Raw genomic sequence first — 26,944 nt, 5'->3', positions numbered from 1 at the left:
CTGACAGCGTGAATGTCTTTATTAAAAAATCAGTTAAAAAGTAATTTCCCTGCAGAAAAACTGACAAAGGATACAAAATATTCCCTCTTGTATGTATAAGAAATACAAATAGCCAACAAACCAGAAAATCTTTCAACCTCTCCTGTAAACAAAGAAATGCAAAAGCAAACAATTAGCTGTCATTTAAAAGTAAACAGAACTGCTATAGTGTGGAGAAACTGGCACTTCCACAGTGGTGGGAGAATGGAAATAGGAGTGCACACTGGCAGCACAACCCTGGAGGGCAACTTGACACGTGTCTATTAAATTTAACATGCATACCCTTAGCCAAATATTTCATTTTGAGGAAATCCATCCTGCTGAAACAGTCACACAAACATAAAATACCCACCCATGTATTATTCACACGTATATTTCATACACACACATATATAACAGCACTAAATCCAACATACAAGGTTAGCAACAAATTATCCATTATTACAGAATAAGCAGGGAAAAAAGGAACCTTTTAAAATGAAACAATATTAAGTCATTAAAAAGGATGAAACAGACTATAATAACATGGAAAGGCATCTATAATCAAGTGAAAACAAGAAAGTTGCAAAATAGCATATATATAGTACAATCCCATTTTTGTTCAAAATGTGCTGGATGATATGTCTGCAAACTAGAGCTGGTTGGTTATCTGTCTTTGTAAAAAAGTTTTACTGGAACATAGTCATGCTCCCAGGTGGACCCCTGGTGGCTCAGACAGTATAGCATCTGCCTGCAATGCGGGAGAGACCTGGGTTCAATTCCTGGGTAGGGAAGATCCCCTGGAGAAGGAAATGGCAACCCACTCCAGCACTCTTGCCTGGAAAATCCCATGGACGGAGAAGCCATTCTCCATCGCAAAGAGTCGGACGCAACCGAGTGACTTTACAAGCAAGCAAGCCAGCCATGCTCATTTACTGAAAAGAAGACCAAATGACCCACAAAGCTGAAAATACTTACCATTTAGCCCTATGTGAAAAAGTCTGCAACTCCCAATATATACCAAATTAACCGACATTCTCTCTCTCTGCTCTTTTACTTATCTATGGTGCGTATTTCTGTAATATTTGAATGCTTTTATTTTTTTATAACCAGAAATAAGTAAAAAAAATTTCAGATCACTGGTTAAATACCATGTGGCCATTAAATGATGCAGGTATATATTCACTGACATTGAACTAGCTCCACCATATATTTTAAATATAGTTTAAAAGATACCATGTGTATATGAGTCTCATTTTGCTCTTATAACTGAGTTGTTATATACAGCTACCCAGATAGCACAGAACAGCTACCTTTAAAAATATCAGTTATTCTGCTCAAGCAGAGAAATTTTTTTCTTTTTCCAAAAGAATTTCTTCACATTTCTATCAGTGTCCTTGGACTAAACAGAATGCAAAACAATATAACATTTAATCTGCATCTGCCACTAGTACCGCCATCTCAGTTTATACCAACTCCATCTCTGCTGCTGCTGCTGCTGCTGCGAACTCGCTTCACTCGTGTCCAACTCTGTGTGACCCCACAGATGGCAGCCCACCAGGCTCCCCCATCCCTGGGATTCTCCAGGCAAGAACACTGGAGTGGGTTGCCATTTCCTTCTCCAATGCATGAAAGTGAAAAGTGAAAGTGAAGTCGCTCAGTCGTGTCCGACTCTTAGCGACCCCATGGACTGCAGGCTACCAGGCTCCTCCATCCATGGGAGTTTCCAGGCAAGAGTACTGGAGTGGGGTGCCATTGCCGTCTCTGAACTCCATGTCTAGTCAACAATATTTGATTCTCAAGAGCCAGTGCAGACTAACCCTCATCACTTCATAAAAATCATCATAAAGACAATAAAAAACAGTGTCCAGGGCATTCCCAGATAAAAAGTTAAACTCAATAAAGGCACTTAAACCTTTGCTGACTCGAGATACTCCATCAAAACAGTAAAGGTGATTCTTTTTCACACTCTCTTTTTTTTATGCATACATGGATGAAGCCAAAGATAACAAGAAAGGAGACAACAGCAACAAAATTCCAGAAGCTGGAAAGCAGATGGATGAGACCTGGGGCTTCCCAGGTGGTGTCAGTGGTAAAGAATCTGCCTGCCAATGCAGGAGACACAAGAGATGTAGGTTAGATCCTAGGGTCATGAAGATCCCCTTGAGAAGGGCATGGCAAGCCACTCCAGTATTCTTGCCTGGAGAATTTCATGGACAGAGGAGCCTGGTGGGCTACAGTCCATGGAGTCACAAAAAGTAGGACACAACAGAGCACACACCCACAGGGGAGGAATGGCTACTTTGTGTCCTAGATAACTGACTTAGCATACCTGAAAAAGTTGGATCTTGAAACAGAAACCAAAAAACAATTGAAAAAAAAAAAAGTTATTTTTCTCCATAGAAACGCAGCCTAAATGGCCCAGAAATTGCTGTATCAGGTACTAATGAAAATAGGAGTAAAAAAGGAACCAAAAACCAAAGGACTGGATAAAAACTGATTTATAAAGAAACCTGATTGCTAAATTTTCTCTACTACTCCAAAGTGGGCAATGGCCCCTCCACCACTGCAGAAAATCTGAGAGGCATTTTTGGAAGCCAGTAAAACAGCTGAAGGCCTAGGCACCACACTGAAAACTGGAGGAGGAAGGAAGTGAGAGTTCACACAGTGAGTAATGAGGCCCCTCCTCCCGCTGCACGCTTTTCCCCTGGCTCAGAGAAAAAGTGTTCGCTCCCAGAACACTTGGAGGCATAGATGTCCGGCAAGTGTTGGAAGAGATTGGAAGCCCTTCTCTAAGTAGTCTGACCAGCTTAAGAGAAAAAAACCTAAACATACTGATATTCAGTTCAGTTCAGTCGCTCAGTCATGTCCAACTCTTTGCAACCCCATGGACTGCAACATGCCAGGATTCCCTGTCCATCACCAACTCCTGGAGCTTGCTCAAACTCATGTCCATAGAGTTGGTGGTGCCATCCAACCATCTCATCCTCAGTCATCCCCTTTTCCTCCCACCTTCAGTCTTTCCCAACATCAGGGTCTTTTTAAATGAGTCAGTTCTTCGAATCAGGTGGCCAGAGTATTGGAGTTTCAGCTTCAGCATCAGTCCTTCCAATGAATATTCAGGACTGATTTCTTTTAGGATGGACTAGTTTGATCTCCTTGCTGTCCAAAGTACTCTCAAGAGTCTTCTCCAACACCACACTTCAAAACATCAGCATTCTTCAGCACTCAGCTTTCTTTATAGTCCAACTCTCACATTCACACATGACTACTAGAAAAACCACGCTGCTGCTGCTGCTAAGTCGCTTCAGTCGTGTCCAACCCTGTGCGACCCTATAGATGGCAGCCCACCAGGCTCCTCTGTCCCTGGGATTCCCCAGGCAAGAATACTGGAGTGGGTTGCCATTTCCTTCTCCAATGCATGGAAATGAAAAGTGAAAGTGAAGTCACTCAATCGTGTCCAACTCTTCACGACCCCATGGACTGTAGCCTACCAGGCTCCTCCATCCATGGGATTTTCCAGGTGAGAGTACTAGAGTAGGTTGCCATTTCCTTCTCCAAGAAAAACCATAGCTTTGACTAGATGGACCTTTGTTGGCAAAGTAATGTCTCTTTTCAATATGTTTTCTAGGTTAGTCATAGCTTTTCTTCCAAGGAGCAAGAGTCTTTTAATTTCATGGCTGCAGTCACCATCTGCAGTGATTTTGGAGCCCCCCAAAATAAAGTCTCTCACTGTTTCCATTGTTTCCCCATCTATTTGCCATGAACAGACACTGATACTATAATTAAAAAACCGGGGCACTTCCCAGGTGGTCCAGTAGTTAGGAACCCACCTCCCAGCACAGGGGATACAGGTTCTATTCCTGGTCCGGGAGAATTCCACATGCAGCAGAAAGGCAGTTAAGCCTGTGCACCAGAACTACTAAGCCCATGTGACGCAACCACTGAAGCCCATGCACAGCAACAAAAGACCCAGCACAGCCAAAACTCAATTCGTTAATTATTTTTTAAAAAGGGAAAGAAAAATTTAGCTGGCCTTTGTCCCAGGATCCTGGGAGGCAGACTCTGAATGCCAGGAGGTTCCTGACTAACTGTCTTTGTTACTCATGGTGGGCCCAAGGAATTGCCCTTGATATTAACATATTATTGACCAGAGATTAGCACCAGAGGCATTAGTTTCTGCAAAAACCACCCCGGGTCAATAATGTGTTAAACTGGGACTCTTGGTGCGCCCCTAGAAGTGTGTACGGAGGTGACTCAGAATGGGGGCAAGCCATACAGAAAGACCCATCTTGTGATTAGAGGGTTAGGGCTTTCCAGTAGGGGAGAGGTGAGGGAGACTGGGAAATTGAGCTCAACCATGTGACTAATGACTCAATCAATCATACCTCCACAATGAAACATCAATAAAAACTCTAGACACCGAAGTTTCGGTGGGCTCACCTCACTGGCAATGCTCTTAATTCTGACACATGTTGACATGCCAGGAGGGCAATGTGTTCTGATTTCATAGGGCGAAAACAACAGAAACTTCGCACCTGGAATCCTCACAGACCTGCCTTGTTTGTCTCTCCCTTTGACTGATTCTGATTTCCATTCGGTGGTAATAAAACTGTAACAGTTAGTATAGTACTTTCAGTGTGTTCCATGAGCTGATCTCATGCATTATAAATCTGAGAGGATAGTGTGAACCCTGGAACTTGTAGAGAGCTGGAAAAAAAGTGGAGATGACCTGGGGACACCCAAACTTACGGCTGGTGCCTGAAGTAAAGGCAGTATTCTGAAGGATTATGCCCTTAAAATGTGAAATTTGGCTGAATTACAGGTAGTTAGTAATCAGAAGTCACTGTAAATATTAAGGATATGGCCAAACAAATGACCCAGTCAGATCATCTGAGTGAACACCACTCAGCAACTCAGCATTTCCCATCGAGGTTTTAGTGTCTCACTCTTTAAGAACACTTCAGAAAAGTTATCACTAATTAACTTTAGGGAAATAACAAAAACGGAGCTCTTAGCAGTTAAAAATGAAAGAGAAAAAATTCCATAAAATTCCATATAGAACTGAAAATACAGCTGAGGAAAAACTTTAACAAATAAAGCAAAAAGACTAAAAGGTGGAAACTAGGAAAGCAAATAAAGAGGAGTCAGTGGAAAATTCTGAAAAAGATAGGAATAGCAGGCCACCTGACCTGCCTCTTGAGAAACCTGTATGCAGGTCAGGAAGCAACAGTTAGACTGGACATGGAAAAACAGACTGGTTCCAAATAGGAAAAGGAGTACGTCAAAGCTGTATATTGTCACCCTGCTTATTTAACTTAGATGCAGAGTACATCATGAGAAACGCTGGGCTGGAGGAAGTACAAGCTGGAATCAAGATTGCCAGGAGAAATCTCAATAACCTCAGATATGCAAATGACACCACCCTTAAGGCAGAAAGTGAAGAGGAACTAAAGAGCCTTTTGACAAAAGTGAAAGAGGAGAGTGAAAAAGTTGGCTTAAAGCTCAACATTCAGAAAATGAAGATCATGGCATCCGGTCCCATCACTTCATGGCAAATAGATGGGAAAAAATGGAAACAATGGCTGACTTTATTTTTCTAGGCTCCAAAATCACTGCAGATGGTGACTGCAGCCATGAAATTATAAGACGCTCACTCCTTGGAAGGAAAGTTATGACCAACCTAGACAGCATATTAAAAAGCAGAGACATTACTTTGTCAACAAAGGTCTGTCTAGTCAAGGCTATGTTTTTCCAGTAGTCATGTATGGATGTGAGAGTTGGACTATAAAGAAAGCTAAGCACCAAAGATTTGATGCTTTTGAAGTGTGGTGTTGGAGAAGACTCTTGAGAGTCCCTTGGACTGCAAGGAGATCCAACCAATACTTCCTAAAGGAGATCAGTCCTGGGTGTTCATTGGAAGGACTGATGTTGAAGCTGAAACTCCAATACTTTTGCCACCTGATGGGAAGAGCTGACTCATTTGAAAAGACCCTGATGTTGGGAAAGATTGAAGGCAGGAGGAGAAGGGGATGACAGAGAATGAGATGGTTGGATGGCATCACCAACTCAATGGACATGGGTTTGGGTGGACTCTGGGAGTTGGTGATGGACAGGGAAGCCTGGCGTGCTATGGTTCATGGGTCGCAGAGTCGGACCCAACTGAGCAACTGAACTGAACTAAGAGGACTAGTTCAGAGGGCCCAAATGCTGAATAACAATTCCAAAAAGAAAGAATGAAAACAATGTGCAGGAAAAAATCAAATAAATAATTTGGAAAAATATTCCAGAATAAATGATGTAAGTTTCAGGATTTAAAGTGCCCACTGAGGTGCCAGCACATGAATCCATACCCAGGCACATCATCAAGAAATCTCAAAACAACAAGGTTCTACTGCATAGCACAGGGAACTATATTCAACATCCGGTGATAAATCGTAATGGCAAAAAAATGAAAAAGAACATGTACATATATATTTAGAGAGAGTTATAACAGAATCACTTTATAGAAGAAATTATCACAACATTGTAAATCAACTATACTTCAATAAATTTTTTAAAAGAAATTTCAGAACAACAAAAATCTTATAAGCATCCAAAAATAAGTCACATATAAAGATTGAAGAACCAGAACAGCATTAGATTCCCAAAAGGACAATGGAAGCTAAGAAGGAAAAAAAAGAACAAAGCCTTTAAAATCAGACAAAAACTATTTCCAAACTAGTACCAAAACTATCAGTTAAGCATGAAGACAGAGGGTAGCAATTAAAGAAAAAAACTTTTCAGATATTCAGATATGCAAGGACTTTCTCCTTTTCTACCTTTCTGAGAAAATTCCCAGTGGGTCTGTTCCCCCAAAATGAGGGCTTAACCAATAAAGGGGAAGTCCCAGGATTCTAGGATACAGGAGATCCAACATGACAGAGGGAAAGGGCACCCACGGGATGGTGGTGGAGTGAGATCCTAGAACAATTCAGTACTGAAGCCTAAAGAGGACACAGACCAGGCCAGAGCAAATCCAAAGGCTCTGGGAAAGATTTTACTCAAGAAAAAAGTGGTGAAATACCTAATGTGTCTGAATATACTGAAGGACATTTATATGGCTGTGGGGATAGAAAACTAGGCAAAGAAATAAGAACTGATCCTTATAGATTTTATTTCCAGGGGAAAATATAGTTGTACAGAAAAGGAAAAGTAACCATAATGTATTATATGGCTCAGTAATATTAATAAATGCCACCAACACAGTCAAAATAATAAAACACTAATTACTGTTCCAACCAAAATTATGATGGGCCAGGAAGCACGTGTGTGTGTGTGTGTGTGTGTGTGAAAGTAGCCTAGGGTGGCTGGGATTTGGAGTAAGAAAGGAAGCTGAACTCTCACCTTGTAGTGAGATGTAAACAGATAATTCCTGTAAGTGAAAAAGTCAAGAAGTAGCTCATAGAACATGCTATTTAGAGGCACGGATGTAATCACCAAATACAGCAGATTAAATAATTTTAAATGGCTGACTCTAAGGAATGGGAAATTTGAGGACTGTTGGAGGTGGTAAAAACTGCCCTTTCACAATCATAACATGTTTGCTTGTTTGAATACATACATGTGTAATTTTAATTCAAAAGATATTGAAATAGTCCCCACCTTCATATACACACACCGTGATCTAGCTCTTCTCTTTAAGTCTTAAAGGCAAGAGAGGACACAACACATAAGGAACTTCAAACACAGCAGCAAGTGGGATGTGAAAAGGAGAATGGTGACAAGCAACAGTGGAGACCCTGGCATCACAGATGTTATGCGACTGACGCTCTACAGTAATGTGAAACCCCTGGAGGAGGGAAGGGCAACCCACGCCAACATTCTTGCCTGGAGAATCCCATGGACAGAGGAGCCTGGCGGGCTACAGTCCATGGGGTTTGCACAGAGTTGGACACAACTGAAGTGACAAAGCAGCAGCAGTAAAGCAACAATCAGGAAAAACCCAAATATGAACTAGGGATGACAACAGTACTGATTATGCAGGAAAAGTCATTCTATTAGGGACACATACAGAAATATCTAGCAGTAAAATGCCACATTTTTTATCATTTAAATATTTTCCAAAAATTGGACAAAGCAAATATTGCAATATGTTAGAATTGTTAACACCTCAGTGATGGATTATTTGGGTATTTATCAGGTTTCTATTTTTCAGTACATTTGAAATTTTTCATAATAAAAAGTCAAGACAAAATTACTTTGTGAACACCTGTGCATGAAGTAGTGAGTTGGATCTCCATGACTATCACTAAGTGGGGACAAGATGAAGAGGAGAAAACCAGGAATATTCTATGGTTATCTTACCATATCCTGCCATAGAAGCGCCGTTCTCGACATCCATTGTGTTCTTATTTTCCTCTGCTAGGGCTTTAACATATTTTTTGCTTAAGTCTAGTATCTGCTCACGTAACTTAACACTGCTTTGATGTCTTGGTCGTTGAAAAATATAGTGCAGTAACATCAATCCCCAAAGGAGTCCAAATACAAGCAAGAGTAAACTCAATTTCTGGGACATGGATTTTCTTGAGATTGTAAAAACCATTTCTGAGGAACCAAACAGACTCAACTGAAAAATGGTACCTAGAGGCAAGTCACCAAGCAATCAAGACGTGAAAGAAAAATATCTCCTCCTCTAATGTATATTCTTCATGTTCAGCAAGGTTGCCGCCAACTCACAATAACTCTGTAAAATTGAGAAGAAAAAAGGCGATTAGTCTAAACTATATCAGTAATAGAATACACAATGATAGATTAAAGAAGAGATTCTACAAATAGTTTTCATTTGGAATTGTACTGTCTTCTTTTCGATAATTTTCTCTATCACTAAATAAGCCTCCAGGTCTTTTATCAGCTCTGTTTACACAGCTCTTCAAAAATTTAAACTAGAAATTAATGTCAGTTCATTAGAACTACCTGAAAGAAACGCCACCATGGTCATGAAACTCTTTGAATAAATTCTCATCGTCTGTAACTAAAACAATGAATGTATAAGATTTACAGAGATATCAGACTCTTCCAGTACAAGTCACCAACCTAAATGTGTGAAAGCAATTCCTCCTTCTCCTTTAAAAAAAAAAAAAAAAAGTTGATTCCAAAATGAAAGTCAGAAATGGGAAAGGTGAAACAGACAGGAAGATCAAAAGGCTGACTGAAAAACAAAACCAAACCCACAATAAGTATGCCAATGTCACTAGAAAATGCTACTAATGACAGTGGATAATCTTAAAAAATAACCAACCTAAGATGAAAAATAAGTCATAATTTCTAAGTTTATACTTTTAAGTTTATGCCAGACATGACAAGCACTTTCTTTTTTTTACATTTCCAAATTTACAATTCTAAACAGGTATGTATTTTTATAATTTGAGGAAAAACTGAAAAGTTATACTTCAGTTTTTTAAAAGAGATAAAGTAATAACAATCAAGGAATCATAAACCTCTTAACAGTAATAATGTGCCCAAATCACCAAAGGGTCCAGTGAAGAAAACTCTTCAATTATGTCTAATGGGATAAAATTCTTCAGGGAGAAATATACCTAGAGTCCAAAAAATGCATTGCACAGCTTAATGAAAATAATCACTAAGAACTTTTTAACTTCCTAAAGTAGTATGGGCAAATAAAACACACTAATTCCAACCTACTTAACTGAAGTAATAAAATCTAGTTTGACGATAGTATGACTAGAAATGAATATAGTATCAATGAAGGTAAAGCATTCAATCACTCTCAACGCATATTTATAAGCCAGCATATATGATAAGCAGCAGGAAAATCCTGTTTTGCCCTAGGAATTTGATTTCTAGCATAGGTGCTTTCAAACCTTTTTGAAAATAAATTAAGAAAGTATTTACTCAACGATCTTATGCAAAATATCAAAATACAAAACACATATAATCTAAGTTTTTTAGCAAACACATGTGTGTTGAGGTATGCTTAAGGGAAAGATCTACTGCCCTGCCAATTTTGGTTCAGAAAATTCCCATTCTTACTTTACTCCACCCTGCCACCCAGTCCCTGACACACATCCAATAAATTCTGGAGCTTCAAGGTTTGAAGGTCTACCCATCTACTCTAACTGAAGTATATTTATCTTTCCAAACCTCACTACAACCAAGACTACACCACCAACTAGGTATGTTAATTACTATGTAAAGCAATTAAAAATTAAGGAATTAACTCATTTTCTAATTTTCTTCTGCTTTTTTCTTCAGTTACCGTACACCCAACAAACTCCTTCAGAGTTCACTGAAACAGTATCATTAATATCAATATTGGATTACTAAATTTTGTTTAACAAAGTGAGGTAAACATCACCTAATATTTTTCTCTACAAATATTTTTACATTTAGGTTCAGAAAAAATAGAAATTCTGGGTTCCCAAGCAAAATTTAAAAACATTCTTTCACATGTATAAACCTTCCTTCACACATCTTTACAGGTGCTTATGTCTTTTCAAGTTTGACTTGAGTGCTAGATTATCCAACCCAGTACCCAGTGGAAAAATCAACTGGGAATCTGTCCTGAAGCAGTCACAGCAGGGTTCTAAAGGTGGCATGCCCACAAAGCAGAAAAGTGACATCATCAGAGAATTGAGAACACAGACCTAAAGGTATTTTGGCAGATGAAGGTTAAAATGAGGGCCTAGAAAGCTCTAGGCTACTGTACCTGTCCAAGGCCACAAAGGAAGAGACTCAAAACCAGAAGCAAGAGGATACTTCAGTTAAATAACAGCAACAATCATTACTACACTTACTTACTTCACACCAGATTCTACTCTAACCTCCTTACATAAATTAGCTTATTTAATCTTCACAATATCCCATACTAATAATATTCTAACTTAAACAGTTGAAAAAAACTGAAGCAAACAGACATTAAATAAGTTGCCCAGTTCAAGAGGGTGGGGACATATATATACTTATGGCTGATTCATGTTGATGTATGGCAGAAACCAACACATATTATAAAGCAATTATCCTTCAATTAAAAATAAACAATTTTTTAAAAAAATAGATATATATATATATCCTACATTAAAAAAAAAAAAAGTTACCCAAGATCAAACAACTAGATAGTGGGAGAGAGAGGATTCAAAGCTCAGGCTCTTAACCACTGCCCTCCTTTACAGCAATGGCATTAAAAGAGCAGCAGCAGCAACCACTGCAGTGAAAGTACTGAATCCTTATCACCGGTCCAGACTGAAATAAACACTTCACAAAGCTTATTTCATTCAATATTTACATAACCTCAAAAAAAAATGCTGTTGTTCCCACTCCAAAGATGACTAAAGTAAGGCTTTACGAGGTTAGCCTGCTTAAGATTTTTTTAATACCCAGGACCACTCACTTACTTTGACAAGGATCACCAAGTCCACAAATTCAGAATCTATATCTCCATTCAGGATCTCTTCTTTCCTTTATTTTTTTATTATTATTATTTTTTTAGTTTTTTGAATGTTGAGTTTTTTGTGTTTTTTTTTTTTTTTTTTTTTAATTTTACTTTACAATTCTGTATTGGTTTTGCCATACATTGACATGAATCCACCACGGGTGTACATGCGTTCCCAAACATGAACCCCCCTCCCACCCCGCTTCTTCTTTCCTTTAAAAGGGTCCTTGCTGCTGCTGCTGCTGCTGCTAAATCGCTTCAGTCGTGTCCGACTCTGTGTGACCCCAGAGACGACAGCCCACCAGGCTCCCCCGTCCCTGGGATTCTCCAGGCAAGAACACTGGAGTGGGTTGCCATTTCCTTCTCCAAAAGGGTCCTTAAACCCAGCCATATTAGAACTCCTAGGTTTTATGAAACTCCACAAAAGTGACAAAACTTCACAAAAGTGACAAATCCCCAAACTGTAAATGGCATTAGGAAGAGAACAGGAGGTTCATGGGTAAGGAAGCCAGAATGACTAGTGAAGGAGAATAGTTAAACCCAGGGAGCCTAACCCATAAGAGGTAAAATCCCTCCAAGGAGGTACAAGCTTAAGGATGAGAGGCTGGGGAGTTCTCTGGTGGCCTAGTGGTTAGGATTCTTGGGTTTTCATTGCCATGGCCCAGGTTCAATCCCTGGTCAGCGAACTGAGATTCCCACAAGATGCACAGTGCAGTCAAATCAATTAATTAATTTAAAAAAAAAGGAATGACAGACTGCTCACCATCATGAACACAAACTCTGCTTAAAGGCAGTACCAACACCAGACACAGAGAGAAAACCCTGGAAAGAGACAAGGCAGAAGCACGGCTGAGGAGGGTATATCCCCGGAGTAATAAATCCCAGGGAACAGGGAAGCCAAGTTTCTCAGTTTGAGGGACCCAAAGAAGCTGCAAACATTAAATAAAGAACCCCCCTTCTGGTTCTATACTGTGTATGACCCAACTGTACCACAGATTCAGAAAAGGGGCTTTCATGAAAGGTCTCTGTAGCCTTGATTCTACATGGAATGTGTCTACTCACCATTGCCTACAACAAAATTAAAGCAGACCATCTCAGAAGGAAGTCAGGGAAATTTCAAAGGGACTGCAGTGTGAAATTTATACCCTGCGTAACTTGCTTGTGTTTCTTACATGGTTTTCTATAGAGATAAGAAGTTTTACTATGAAAAGCGTTTGTCTCTGGGAATAGCAAAGAGGTCAGAAGTTGGGAGCAGTTAATCCCTCAAGATATGAGGGAACTACAAAAGGACACCAAGGAATAAATGAGTGTGGAAGACACCCTAGAGCCTTCTCTAAGCTGAAATGATGGCCCAGAGCCAGCTTCTGCCTGACAAAGAGCTGAACAACTCAACAGTCCATGAGGATTCTCCACAGTGACCCAAGAAGACCTGAAAACTGTTATCTGAGGGTTCATTTCCACAGGTTACTCCAAGCAAGCCCAGCAGAGGTGACTAAAATACCAAAAAGGATACACTTCTGCTTTTGGTCTCTTCTGAGGGAATACTTCACATTAAAACCACCTGGAAAATTTTCTTTTTTTTTTAATCCCAGTGCTGAGGAGCCTGGAGGAAAACCAGAATCCTAGCCACCAGACAGGCAATGGCTAGAGGCCGGAAGCTATTTCTCCCTGGAACTTTGCTCCCAGTAAAAAATACATTTATCACAGAGGCAGAAACTATAAATGCAGGTACTACGGACATAGCACAACAAGCGGGAGAGCACACAGAGAAGCAGTTTGTTAAGACAGAAGCAAGGCAGAGATGCACACCCGGAGTGAAAAGGGTACAGGCACCCCCCTAGTGAGGAGGAGCCCCACAAGGAGGTGTCAAGTCGTTTATATACCTCAATTCTTACAGATCTTTTGTCTTCCTTCAGGCCAATTATTTGGTTTTTTTCTCCACACTTGACCTACCCTGGGACCCTCCCCTTGGTGCCCACACACCCCCCAGCCAATATGGATCTCAAAGTGAAGGCTTCTGGGAGGAGCAATACTCTTTATCCCCTGACTTTTGACCCACCCACAAGGAGCCTTTCTGCAAATGTGTAGCATCTCCCTTGTCCCAAAAGAGGGGGGAGTAGAGATTCCTTAATCCTTTACTCAAATAGGGTTTTGCCCCTTTGTCCTTGCCATGACTATTACCTTAAGGTGTTTACAAGAGACAAAGACTGGCTATTTACCTTGTTTTTGCTGTTACTTCCATTTTGGAGAGCAAACAGGAAGCTGACTGTAAATTCCTCAACTGCAGCCCATCTAACTCTTGTCTCAGGAAATGCTAACAGTTCTAAGTATCAGGCCTGAAACCCACTTTTTCGTGCCCCATGAAATGCAAACAGGAGGACAGTTGTAAATGTCTAACCTGGAGCCCTTCTATCTCCTGACTCATTTCTGTGCCACACTCTGTTGCAAATGGCAGAGAACTTGAACACTGAACTCCCCAATTTTTCTTTGTCCTTCAAGTACCAGTTCAGCTCCTGAAAGGCCACCTAGATCATGATAGAGACAATAATAAGAAACCTGAAAGGCCTACACTGTCACTGGGGACTTATGGCTACAATCCAGCGTAGCAGTCGTCCTCCACCCAAACAGTCTAAAATACAAAAACTTTTCATTCTTAACTTCTAGGCCCCCATATTAATTTCTTACCAATTACTTTAAAAAAATAAAACTTCAAATATGTCCCAAGTAACAACTGGAGTTTTTAAAGGCAAAAATAAAATCATTATTGAAACCGAGCAGGACCCAGTGGGAACCTCCTGGATACAAGTCCTTTCTGTGTCCCGTTTCTTATTCTTAGGAAACAGACTTCATTCAGCCTCCTAGACGTTTCCTGAGTTCCAAAGGATAGAGTCAAATAATTGCTAATCAGCAAAGTAAGGGAATGCAGAAACAAGAAAGCAAGAGTCAAGAAACAACAGTGCAGTGACAGGGACACTTCCCCAGTGGCCCAAGTGGCTGAGACGCCCCGCCTCTGCAGGCGGCATGGGCTCTGTCCCTGGTCAGGGAGCTAAGATCCCACACGCCACATGGGGCGGCCAAAAAGAAAAACACAATAGTGCAGTGATGAGGCACGGTCCTGGTTCCTCCACAAAGAATATACATAACACACCCCTAAGTTCTTCTGCAGGGAAAGTCCCCACACAGGTAGGAGATGGTAACTTCATGCTGAGCACAAGCTGTTACCTCACCACCAACCAGTCAGAAGAAAGTCACACACCATACAGCCCTCACCCCAAATTTTGTCTATAAAAACTTCCTCCAGAAAATGGACTTTTTGAGCATTATCTGTCCCAGACAACTGATTCCGTTCAGGGCCCCACAGGCCTCTGTGTCCCCCATTTCTTTGATTATAAGAAACCACTTTCATTCAGCCTTCATGCCCTTCCCTGAGTTCCAATGGGGCAGATATAAGCAGATGTTAATTAGGGAAGGGAGAGCATATGAGACCAGGGAGAAACAGTCAGGACCAGCTTTGGGGCAAGGTCCTGTTTCCCATCTAAGGATACACACAACAATGTCTTTAAGCTAAGGTACGATTCCCACAAGTAAGCAGACCCAAGACCAGTTGTACCTAAAGTTTGATGATGGTGATTCCAACCTAACTCACCACCAACCCTTCAGAAGAATATCCACGGAATGACCATACCCTGCTTAAACATTTACTATAAAACCTATTATCTTCCCCAAGTGAGGATACATTGTTTCGAGGGCAGGAGCCCACTGTCTCCCTGCCTTTGCCTGGCAAAGCACTAAAGCTATCCTTTTCTACTTCACCGAAAACTCTGTCTCTGAGATTTGATTTGGCACCAGTGTACAAAGAAGCTGAGCTATCAGCATCACAACTTGTATGGCACCTTACAATAAACACTGTACTGTCCTTCCCAGCAACCCAGTGTCAGCAGATTAGGTTGGCTTTACTGCATGTGGGCAGATCACAGTTTTGGTTCAGTAACATATTAGCTTCATCATCATTATTTTGACCTAAGAGAGACAGGCTTCTGAATATTTTTAGGATTCCCAGGGGAAAGTTCTCACACAACTGCAGAAATTACAAAAGGAATTACACACCATATGGCCCAAAAGTAGAAAAATTAAGGAGAGGAGACACGCTTAAAATGAAGCTATCTGTAAAGTACTAGACCTGAAGAAGGGCAACAGAGTACCATCCAGAATATGCTCCAAGTACCATCATCTCCAACTAAATTACTGCCGCTACTTCTCAAGTGATTTCCTAGATTCCTCTCCAATCCCACTTCAAGCCATTGTCCTCAGAGCAAAACAAGCCATGATCTGAATAGTCACAATTTTAATTTCTTCCTCCAAAGGAAATATGCAAACTGTCAATAAGCACACGAAAAGGTACTCAAACTACTAGTCTTTAAGGAAAAGCAAATTCAAACCACAATGAAATACCACTTGACACCATCAGGATGCCTATGAAGGGCATCAGATCATGTCACCCCAAAATATCCACTTTGGTATAAGGATTATTTTGAGCCGAAGATAACTGAGAAACAGCAGATGCAGTAAGGCCTCCCTGACCTCCCCCTTTCTACCTGAAAGCAAAATATGAATTACTTATGAGAAAGGTGAGAACACTCTTTATCACAGGAGACAGGGCACTGATGCTGAGACAAATCTGTACAAACACACCTTACTAAAACAAATCTTACCTTTCATTAGTTTCCCCCATTTATTTACCTTCCCACAATTTACTGACTCCAGAAGCTCAAACTCCTTTTCCTTTGTCTATCACACACTTCCATAATTTATGGCTCTTTGTTTAAATGGTATATACACTCTCAGCACTAACTGCTTCTTTTATTTTTTAAGTTCATTTCTGTGACGTGAACCATCTGTATATGAAACAACCTTTCTCTCCTGTTAATTGATCTTTTGTCAGTTTCGTTTGCAGAGTCCTGGGCACTGAACCTAAGAAGGTAGATGAAAACGTTTTTTTCTTCTACAGCAATTATTAAAAACAAAACCAAAACTGTTGGTACAGTTCCAGAGAAATTGAAATCCAATACAAAATGGTGCAGGTGCCGTGGAAAGTGGTATTGGCAGTTCCTAAAAAAATTAAACAATTTGACCCAGCTATTCTACTTCTGGGTGTAATTACAAAAGAACTGAAAGTGTTATGAAACACAAGTTCATGTGACTGATGCATAGTAAAGCCAAACCAAAACGTGGGAGTTTGGAGCAGAGAAAGGTTTTACAAGGCCAACCAAGGAACAGGTGGCTCATGCTCAAAACCCTTGAAGTCCGTGATGGTTTTCAGGGGAAAGTTTCATCAGCAAAATCTGGAATGAGGGCTGTATGGTATGTTACTCCCTTCTGATTGGTTGGTGATGAGGTTAACAGGGCGGTATTCCAGGAATCTTGTGCTCAGCTGAAGTTAACCATCCTTATCTGTGTGGGAATCTTAGTTCCTTCAGAAAAACTCAAAGATATGATACATATATTCCTTGAGGAGGAAACAGAATACTACTTTAATTGCTGCCATATAGTTTCTTGATGTTTCTCCTTTGTTTCTGCATACCCTTACTTGCCTGATTAGCAGCTATTTGAATCTGCCCTTTGAAATTCAGGGAGGTCTAGGAGGCTGAAGCCTTCATCCTGCAAGAAAGAAATGGGGGGTTGGGGGGGCGGGGGGCTTGGAAGGGCTTCTGTTCCCAGGTGGTTCCCGCTGGGTCCTGCTTGGTTTCAAAAGCAGGGACTCAAAGAGGAACTTGTACAGCCATGTTCACTGCAGCACTGTGAGGGGGGAACAACAGGTGAACAGCCGAACGTTTCGTTTAACGTGGTATATACATACAATGAAATACTATTCAGTAATAAAGGAGAATAAAATTCTGATACATGCTACAATATGGATGAACCTTAAAGGCATTATGCTAAGTTAAAGAAGCTAACACAAAGAGACAAATAGTATATGATGCCACTTGTACAGGTACCTAGAAGAGTTAGTCAGAGACAGAATGTAGAATGGTAGTTACCAGAGGCTAGTGGGAGGAGAGAATGGAGAGTCATGGTTTAGAGTACAGAGTTTTATAAATACTCTGGGATGAAGAAAAACTTCTGGAGATATAAGGCAGTGATAGTAAGGAAGGAGGTAGATTGACTCCTGGGCTAACACAGAGCTAACATATGATCCTGCAATCCCACTCTGGGGCATATATCCAGAGAAAACCATAATTCAAAAAGATACATGCACCCAAATGTACACTGCCACAGTATTTACAACAGCCAGGACATGGAAGCAACCTAAATGTCCACTGATGGATGAATGGATAAAGAAGATATGGTACATACATAGAATGGAATATTGCTGCTGCTGCTGCTAAGTCACTTCAGTCGTGTCCAACTCTGTGCGACCCCATAGACAGCAGCCCACCAGGCTCCCCGTCCCTGGGATTCTCCAGGCAAGAACACTGGAGTGGGTTGCCATTTCCTTCTCCAATGCATGAAAGTAAAAAGTGAAAGAGAAGTCGCTCAGTCGTGTCCGACTCTTCGCAACCCCATGGACTGCAGTGTACCAGACTCCTCCATCCATGGGAGTTTCCAGGCAAGAGTACTGGAGTGGGATGCCATATATTACTCAGCCACAAAAAAAAAATGAAATAAAGTCATTTGCAGTGACATGGATGGAGCCAGAGATTGTCATACTAAGTGAAGTCAGACAAAGACAAATATCATGTGACATCACTTACATGCTTAATCTTAAAAAATGGTACAAATGAACTTATTTACAACACAAGAAAGAGTCACAGATGTAGGAAACAAACTTACAGTTACCAAAAAAAAAGAAACCTCTTCAATGGTTTCCCACTGTACTTGGAATAAAATTAAAACTATTTACTGAAACCAAGTAGGACCCAGTGAAGCCCTCCTAGGTACAAATGCTTTTCTGTGCCCCCTATTTCTTGTTTGTAAAGAGAAGGCTTCACCAGGTTCAAACAGATACTGACCACAGAAGGGAGAGAATGCAGAAACAAAGGAGAAGCCGTCAAGCTACAACAGTGATGAGCACACGATTCCTGGAGTTCAAGGTTTCTGAGCAGGAGCTGCCCATTCTCCTTTCATGCTTGTTGCAATAAACCTTTCCTTGCTCCAGACTCCCATTTTGGCCTCTTTGGCCTCACTGTGCATGAGGCACACAAACATGTTTGGCAACATGGCCACAGTCGAAAAGGTTCTGCATCGCTGACTTCACCTGACTTCACCATTATCTCTGTCCTAATCTCACACCACTTTCCCCTTGCTCACCGTACTACAGGTCAAGCTAGGCAACACACACCAAATTCCTTCTGAACTCAGGGGTCAATACAACTGCTATTCCCTTGCTTGAAATGCTCTCCCCATGGCTTATTCCTTTTCCTCCTTTAGTATTCCTCCTTTACTCAAATGTCACCTCTTCAAAAAGTAGCACTCCCACTCCTACGCCACCTCCAGCCTCAAGGTACTCTCTATCAATCTCCATATGAAATTATATACAGTATGATCCTGCCTCAGTATCTGCAGGGGTTGGTTCCAGGGCCCCCAGTGGATACCAAAATCCACAGATGTTCAAGTCCTTCATATAAAGTGGTATATTATTTGCATATTACCTATGCACATCCTCCTGTATACTTTAAATCATTTCTAGATTACTAATAATATCTAATACTATTTACTAATGTAAATGCTATATGTTAGTCACGTCCGATTCTTTGTGACCCCATGGACTGCAGCCTGCCAGGCTCCTCTGTCCATGGAATTCTCCAGGCAAGAATACTGGAGTGGGTTGCCATGCCCTCCTCTAGAGGATCTTCCCAACCCAGGAATCAAAACTGGGCCCCTTCTATTGCAGGCAGATTCTTTACAGTCTGAGCCACCAGGAAGTAAATGTGATATAAACAGTAGCAAATTCAAGTTTTACTTTTTGGAACTTTCTGGAATTTTTTTTTCAGTATTTTCAATCCACAGTTGATTCCACAGATGCAGAATTCACAGATACAAAGGGCTGACTATATTCTATCTTTAAAACCTTAATCAAGTTTTTTATCTTCCTAAACCCTAAAGTCTCACTTACATCATGGAGACAACAGTACCTACCTAACACTGGTGAGGATAAAGACACCTTATACTACTAACGTCAACAAATATTAACATTTATTAGTACATTTATCAGGTACTTACACACCAATATCAGTTAGCAATTTGAGTAACTTGAGTTAATACAGGGGATGTTTTCTTAGACGACTTCCCAGGTGACACTAGTGGTAAAGAAACTGCCTGCCAATGCAGGGCACATAACAGGTGCGGGTTCGACCACTGGGCCAAGAATATCCGCTAGAGGAGGAAATGGCAACCCACTCCAGTGTTCTTGCCTGGAAAATCCTATGAACAGGGGAGTCTGGCGGGCAACAGTCCATGGGGTCGCAGAAGAGTTGGACACGACTGAGTGATCAAACAACGATTAAGACGACTTAACAGCATGTCATTGATGAGAACAGTTCCTCTTCCATATGGCCTAAAATGAGACTAGAGTAGCTGTTTAAATGCTACCTGTATGAGAAAGGTCTTAAAACCTCATAACCTTATTCTAATCGACTTTCAACTCCTTCTCTCACATTTCAAAGCACATTACTTTATACCACCTGAGCCTTGTCTCTTTAAGTCCCACGTCTCTTAAGGGCAAGAGTTACGTGCCCTACACCGCAGCCATAACTTCCACAGAGCCTGGAGAACAATTAGCAGAAATGCTATTTACTTTCAGCACACCCTCAGCCTAACTCCACCAACTCCCCTGAGCACCAATGTGACCTCCCTGCAATGTTTCTGAGGGGCAAAGGTGCAGAGGAGAAGAGAATTTCAAGATAAAATTACAGTCAGTTGAGTTCTACATCCACAGATCCAACCAACTGCAGATAGAAAATATTTAATGAAAAGGAAATAAATATATATATATTTAATGAAAAGAAATTCCAGAAAGTTCCAAAAAGCAAAGCCTGAATTTGCCATGCACTGGCAACAATTTACACAGCATTTGCATTGTATTAGGTATTATAAACAATTGAGAGACAGTTTAAAGTATACAGGACAATGTGCGTAGGTTATCTGCATTTAACATGCCATCTTATTAATATATAAGGGATTTAAGCATCCCAAAGATTTTGGCATCCATGGTCACAGGGCAGTAAAGGTACAGCAGACCTGGAATCAATGCCCTGCAGATACTGAGGGACGACTGTATTTTCTATTACTTGAGCAGAAATCTGATTTAATCTTCTCACATTTCAGATGTAGGAACTAAAGCTCAGAGATGTTAAGAGTCTTGCCTAAAATGGAGGCAATCAGTTAGTAGCAGAAACTGTACTGGCCCTGAACACAGGTCCTGACTCACTATTTAGGTTTTTCTCTGTACCACACTACCTCCCCTACCTCCAGGAGAAAAGACTGTAAGTACTGAACTAACTATAATATCAAGTGAACTTTGTTCTTTTTTGTTTTAAAGGAATGTAACAAGAAAACAGTACTGGCAGTTTAGGTCAATGATACTAAAAATTCTGAAGATATATAGTTTGGACTATTCTTTAAACTATCAGGTTGGTATATTAAAGTTTCAAATATGTTGATTCACAGAAATCAAAGTATTACAAAGTTGCTACAGGAAGAACTTAAATCGTAGATCTTTATTTTTTTAACATAAGCAAAAGAACTAGAAAAAATATACAAGGTCTTCTGGATGTAGGTATCTTCACCATGATCAGCAAATACAACGATAAGAACACATTTCCAGAAAAAATAAAGGGAGGGCGGGGGGAGGGATGACACAGAAAGAACTGTATTCAAACAACCTTTACTACATACAGTTTCATTTAAGCCTGAAAGACCTTGGTTTATTCATTCATTTGCTCACTTATTCATTCACAATATTTATTAAAGCACCTACTATGTGCCAGGAACAGGAGATGTGAATTGGAAACAAGCCAGGATTCCTGCTCTTCTAAAGATTATGCTTTAGTAGAAGTCAGATGGTAACAAGCAAACACAGAAACAAGCTAATTTCAGTACGAAGAAAATAAACAGAGATTGAGAAAAAATGAGAATTTGGAGGAGCCAAATGAGCTATGAGGTCAAGGAAGGAGGTCTGACCTGAGGAAAGAAACGGAAGTATGAAGTCTGGCTCCAATTTCCTTCTAACCAAAACCTTGAGAATTCTAACTAGAATCTTGGGAGCAGACAGTAAATTCCTTATTTCTATTCTCCTCAGTACAAACATATGAGAATGAAAGGAATCCCAATCCCCGCATGGAATGGCCTGGTTTGGAGAAACTGTCCAAAATGAACAAAAGGAAACCCACAAGCAAAGAAAGCTCTGTATTCCCTTTTCTTATGAGAATGGCAGTTTCGCTGTTTGGTAACATATGAGCAGTAATGATCTGACATGGTGGTCTTTATACAGGAAAACATTCTTTTTGACCTTTTCTAATATGAAAAGGGCAGTGGTAAGAAGGAGGAGATATAAAGTCTATCTGGCAATGTGATGGCATGTTAATTTGTAATTGCTATTAAGCATTTTAAATACAATTTTTCAAACTCCAAAATATTGCTCGTTACAAAACACTAAAGTAGAAAAACAAAGAACATGGGGAAAATTTTTCTTAATTTATATATTTACTGCATTACAGACCTTAATGTATTCACTCCAATTCACAAGATTTACACATGAACAAAGATTTTTCAAAGCTCTTGCCAAACAGCAAACATGCAAGTAACTACATAGCTAAGCTATTTTTCAGTGGTTTCTCCCTAGCCAAAGACCTAAAGACGAATACATTGCTCCAACATTATTACTAGGGAAAAGTAAAGATAGAGGATCAGTGAATATTTAAACTAGAAGATCCTCATTTTAAAGACAAGGAGGGACTTCCCTGGTGGTCCAGTGGCTAACACTCTGTGCTCCCCATGCAGGGAACCTGGGTTCGATCCCTGGTCAGGGAACTAGGGCCCACAAGCTGCAATTAAGAGACTACATGCTGCAACTAAAGATCCCATGTGCCACAACTAAGAGATGGTGCCCGCAAATAAAGAAAGAAATATCTTTTAATAAATAAAGAGAAGGAAAGGGAAGCATCAGGAGGATTAATGACCACCCAGTGTCAAACAAATGGGAAAATTAAGCATCTAGACTCTCAGCCCAGGACTCCAGCGTTTTTTCAAAAGCAAGGAACAAAAATCTACTTTTCAACTAGCCCTTTTTAAACAAGATGAAACACAGAACACTTCCCTGGTGGTCCAGTGGCTAAGAATCTGCCAATCAATGCAGGGGACATGAGTTCGATCCCTAGTCCAGAAAGATCCCACAAGCCAAGGAGCAACTAATACCATGTGCCACATCTACTGAAGCCCAGTGCCCCCTAGAGCCTGCTCTCCACAAGAGGAGCCAGCTCCCCACAGCTAGAGAGGAGCCCCTCCCACAGCTAGGGAAAGCCCGCACACAACCAAGATCCAACACAGCCAAAAATACATAAATGAAAGAGAAATTATCAGAGTAGACTGTACAGAATATAGATTTTATTTTGTAAAACTTTTTTCAGCTTTATATACACATAGAGTTTTTTCATACACACGCACACAGAGTTATATATCCATGGAGTCTGTCGGTTAAAAGGCCCCTTTCTATGGGCTGCAGTCAAAAATGTTATAAACACTGCATTTCACTCTGCCGATCTTTAAATATTTCTTTGTATTTTTATGCAAACGTTGCAATAGCAAGACTAAAAACTTCAATGGATGACCAATCCTACCTTGGAACTCTCTCCTTCAAGTCCCATTTTTGCATTCATTCAGGGCTCTACTTTTGTGCCATTATGAATATATAACTGAAGTAACTATTAGCAGCAACTAGCAAGCACAGAAGCTCTCATTCAGCCAAAGGTGCTACAAGAATCACTGCCTGTTGGTCTCCTACGGAATTTACAGCTGGAAAAGCAGATCTTTATTACAAAAAGACACAGTATGTTCTCACTAGAGCTCAGAGGTTCAGATAGTTCTCTCCAAAAAAAGAAATACGTATGCCACAGACTTGCCTTTGAATGTAATTTCAGGAGAAAAGCTCATTCCTAAAATATTTGCTAGTTTCTCTACATAAATTGCCTGAGGCTAACAACTAGGGAAAAAATTTAACATAGGACACAGCCATCCACTACTAATTAGGTCTAAGACTTAAAATGTGAACTGCCTTGGAAGAAGCTACACTGTAATTCCAGCTAAGACACAGAAATATCATATCTCAAGATCTAAGATCATTTTTAGATGGAATATTGGGGAGAGGCAAAAGACAACGAAAGCACTGGAGAGGACAAAGAGAGATAAAAGACAACGGATAAAATAAACGAGGGTGACGAGGAGCATGTTAGAGCAAAAGGGAAACTACTCAAGCACCACACACAGTGAAAGTGTGATCCAAAATACATCGCGCCCTACTAGACATTTCAGCCACTGACTCAGCCAGTCACGCTTTGTGCCACATGACCCCACCTCCCCTTCCACAGCTGACCAGCCCAGCCCTGGGCACCTCTGCCTGAGACTTCGCACAAAAAAGCCCCTAAAAAAAAAAAAAAAAAAAACAAGCTGTTGGGAGTAAAAATAATAAATAAATATATAATACATATAAATAATAAATAAATATCACAAAAAGAAACAATGAGGTTGAATTAGGGGGACTGACAAACCCAAGTTATACTGTTATTTAGTTGCTAAATCCTGTCCCCACTCTTTTGGGCCTCCATAGACTGTAGCTTGCCAGACTACTCTGTCCATGGGATCCCAAGTTATACAAAAGCAGGGATAACAGATAAAGAGACTGTGACTAAAGAAAAGAGATACAGAGTATGGAGGAAGAAAACGAACCATGTCAAAAACGCAGATGTGCAGCTCCTGAAAGAGGTATGAAAACAGATTCTTGTTTATGTTTCTATTCTTTCATGTGTACCCATTCCCCAAGGTGGGGGAAAAATACCCTAAGACACAAATAAATTATTAAAAGGGTTTACATCATTTTTTTCCCACATTAAAAAAGAACTTACCACTGAAAAGTCTGAGTTAGAAGAATCCCTGGAATCAGACCAATTCTCTATTTGAAAGATGAGGAAGTTGACAACCACAAAGGAAACTAAGGTCATACAGAGTGACAGACCCAGGACAAGAATCAAGGTCTCCTACTTCCATAGTCATTATTCTGTCCTATACACAGCACCAAATGACATCACCAACAGAGAAACATTTTTTCCTACAAACAAGTATTTCTGCCACACATTTCTAAATGAATAAGAAATCTTTATGTGCACTATGCCATCTCCCACAGTTTAAATACGTTTTTCACGTATATACTCTCTGGTTCTCTGATATCCTGATGAAATACATTCAGTAGATTTCTCCTTAAGTAATTTTTTTTCATGCATGTGTCACTCAAGACATTACACAAAATTCACCTTGCTCCACTGGCTTTTCCCCCACCATAACCATACATTCAAAAACAGCTTAATGTAGAGAACTTATTTCAGACTGCACAGTATTTGAACTCAAAGTAGTACCGAACACACATTTTAAGTGAAAACAATTTCAACAAAGGATCATAAAGATTTCCATGAGGAAAAACTCAACACCTATGTCAGTAAAATTCAGGAGAAAACAGTGCAAGAACAATCATAACTAAAGAAGGACTAATGTGAAGTGCTTCCAATCATTTCTTATAAAATGTATTGCTAACGTTGGATTTATCCTTAGAACGAACACTACAACTTGGAAACAAAAAGCCCAAAAGTGAAAATTACTAAACAGTAGACAATTCCGGGGTGGGGGGGGGGGGGGTTGGGGCGGGTGGGAAGCTGTCATAAAGTAAAGATGGTGAAGCCCCAGGTTAAGGACTGCAGAACACCTAGATGCTTATTCTGCCAAAACACTTAAGCTCCTCCAAGAATCCCCTACAGAACATAGGGGGGATGGGGGTGGGGTGAGTAAGTCCTCATATCTAAAGCGACCCACAAAAAGCAGAGTCATCAATTTTCCAAGAATGTTCTCAGCCATCTTAAAACGGCGGAAATTGAAAACACAGCACATTTTAAAGAAACCTTTACTTAGGTTTAAGGTGAACAAGATATATAAAGTGAAGAATATACAACCCAGAGTGCCAGTGATTAAACAAGAACACAAAACTCGCCAATCTAGGAGCCACTTCAGTATAGCTAATGTAAGTATCACACTCAAAGAATTTTTCCAAGTGAAGAGAATTTGTGGCGTTGTAAGCATATTATTTCTTATTCTAGCAACTTAGAGATGTGTACTGTTACGGCCATTTGATTGGTGAGAAAATGCAGGCTTAGAGCCTTAATTAACCAAGGTCACTAAAGCCAGGCAGTGAGTCGATCAGTACTGTAAGCCAGGCTGTTTTAATAGGGCTTGCGAGATTATAAGCCACAGTCGACATAGACGTTTAAATTCATCCTTACCAGTCACCCAGCAGCTGAGTTTTGGAGAGGGAATTTAAAAAGGGCATCTGACTTTCTCTCTCAAAGTAGAACAGAACTGAGCTGTCAGAAACAGAAAAAGAAGTGAGTGCGGCTGCCGCGCGGGCGCTCCAACCCCGCAGCTCAGGTCCGTCGCTCCCCCGCGCCAGCGGCCACGGGACCCAGCCCGCCCCACTCGGATCACGCAGCCCGAGCCACGCTCGGTTCTCTGCCCGGGGCCCGGGGGCCGCGGTTGTCAGACCTGGAGCGGCAGGGACAAAGACCCTCCTCGGCCGTGCCCGGGAGCTGCGGGTCAGCGCTGGAGCGGGGTCTTCGCGGACGCCCCGCGGCAGCGGCCCCGATGGGGCGGGGGACGGGGCACGGCGGAGGAGAGGCGGCCCCCGGCCCGAGGGGCTCCGGCAGAGACGCGAGCCGGACGGACAGAGACGCCTCCAACAGCGGCTTCCCCCTCGCCCCTCCTCATTACCTTGCCTTGTGGGCGTCTCGTCTCTGTCGCCGACGCCGACTGGCTTCCGAGCTGGGGCGGCGCAAAGAAAGCCGATTAGCGGGCGTCAGCTGCGTCCCGCGCTCACGAAGCAGCCTCCAGGTCGGGATGAAGAAAGGCCTGGGCTGGGAATCAGCAACAAGGTCGGTTCCCGGCTTGTGGGGATTTTACTCCTCTTGTCCCTCACACTCCGCTTCCGCTCCGCCTCCTTGCCCGGCCCTTCCCCTGCTTGGAGACCTGCGGCCCGTAGCGCGACGCATTGTGGGGGATGTAGTCCAGGAATGCGGAAGAGGCGGCACGTGCCTCTAAACGGTTCGCACCTACTCCGAGTCAGGAGACGCCGTTGCGTGGCAACCAGAGGGGGCTGCCAGCTCCTTCCTGAGAATTGGAAGGCGAGCTTCGGGGAGGCTTACTCTCTGGTTTAATTCGCTGCAAGCGCTGAAGGGAGAGCGTGGG

General features: G+C 41.2%; 1 protein-coding gene across 2 annotated transcripts in view; it reads right to left on the bottom strand.

The window, feature by feature from the left end:
- CCDC126 (coiled-coil domain containing 126) overlaps nt 1–26,698 on the bottom strand; it is a 44,139-nt gene extending 17,441 nt beyond the window's left edge. Inside the window, exons 1-3 of one of the 2 annotated variants that reach the window (XM_040260678.1) lie at nt 26,471–26,698; nt 25,987–26,067; nt 8,365–8,743 (exon numbers count right to left, since the gene is read on the bottom strand). In XM_040260678.1, coding sequence (XP_040116612.1) covers nt 8,365–8,602 — 238 coding nt within the window. In that variant the 5' untranslated portion in view covers nt 8,603–8,743; nt 25,987–26,067; nt 26,471–26,698. The remainder of the gene's footprint in view (nt 1–8,364; nt 8,744–25,986; nt 26,068–26,470) is intronic. The other variant, XM_040260677.1, reaches the window with a different exon arrangement.
- Between the last annotated feature and the right edge of the window lie 246 nt (nt 26,699–26,944).

This window comes from Oryx dammah, unplaced genomic scaffold, assembly GCF_014754425.2.
Source record: "Oryx dammah isolate SB20612 unplaced genomic scaffold, SCBI_Odam_1.1 HiC_scaffold_18, whole genome shotgun sequence".
Taxonomy (NCBI): domain Eukaryota; kingdom Metazoa; phylum Chordata; class Mammalia; order Artiodactyla; family Bovidae; genus Oryx; species Oryx dammah.
The sequence above is the reverse complement of the archived record's forward strand: the minus strand, read 5'-3'. Positions and strand labels throughout refer to the sequence as shown.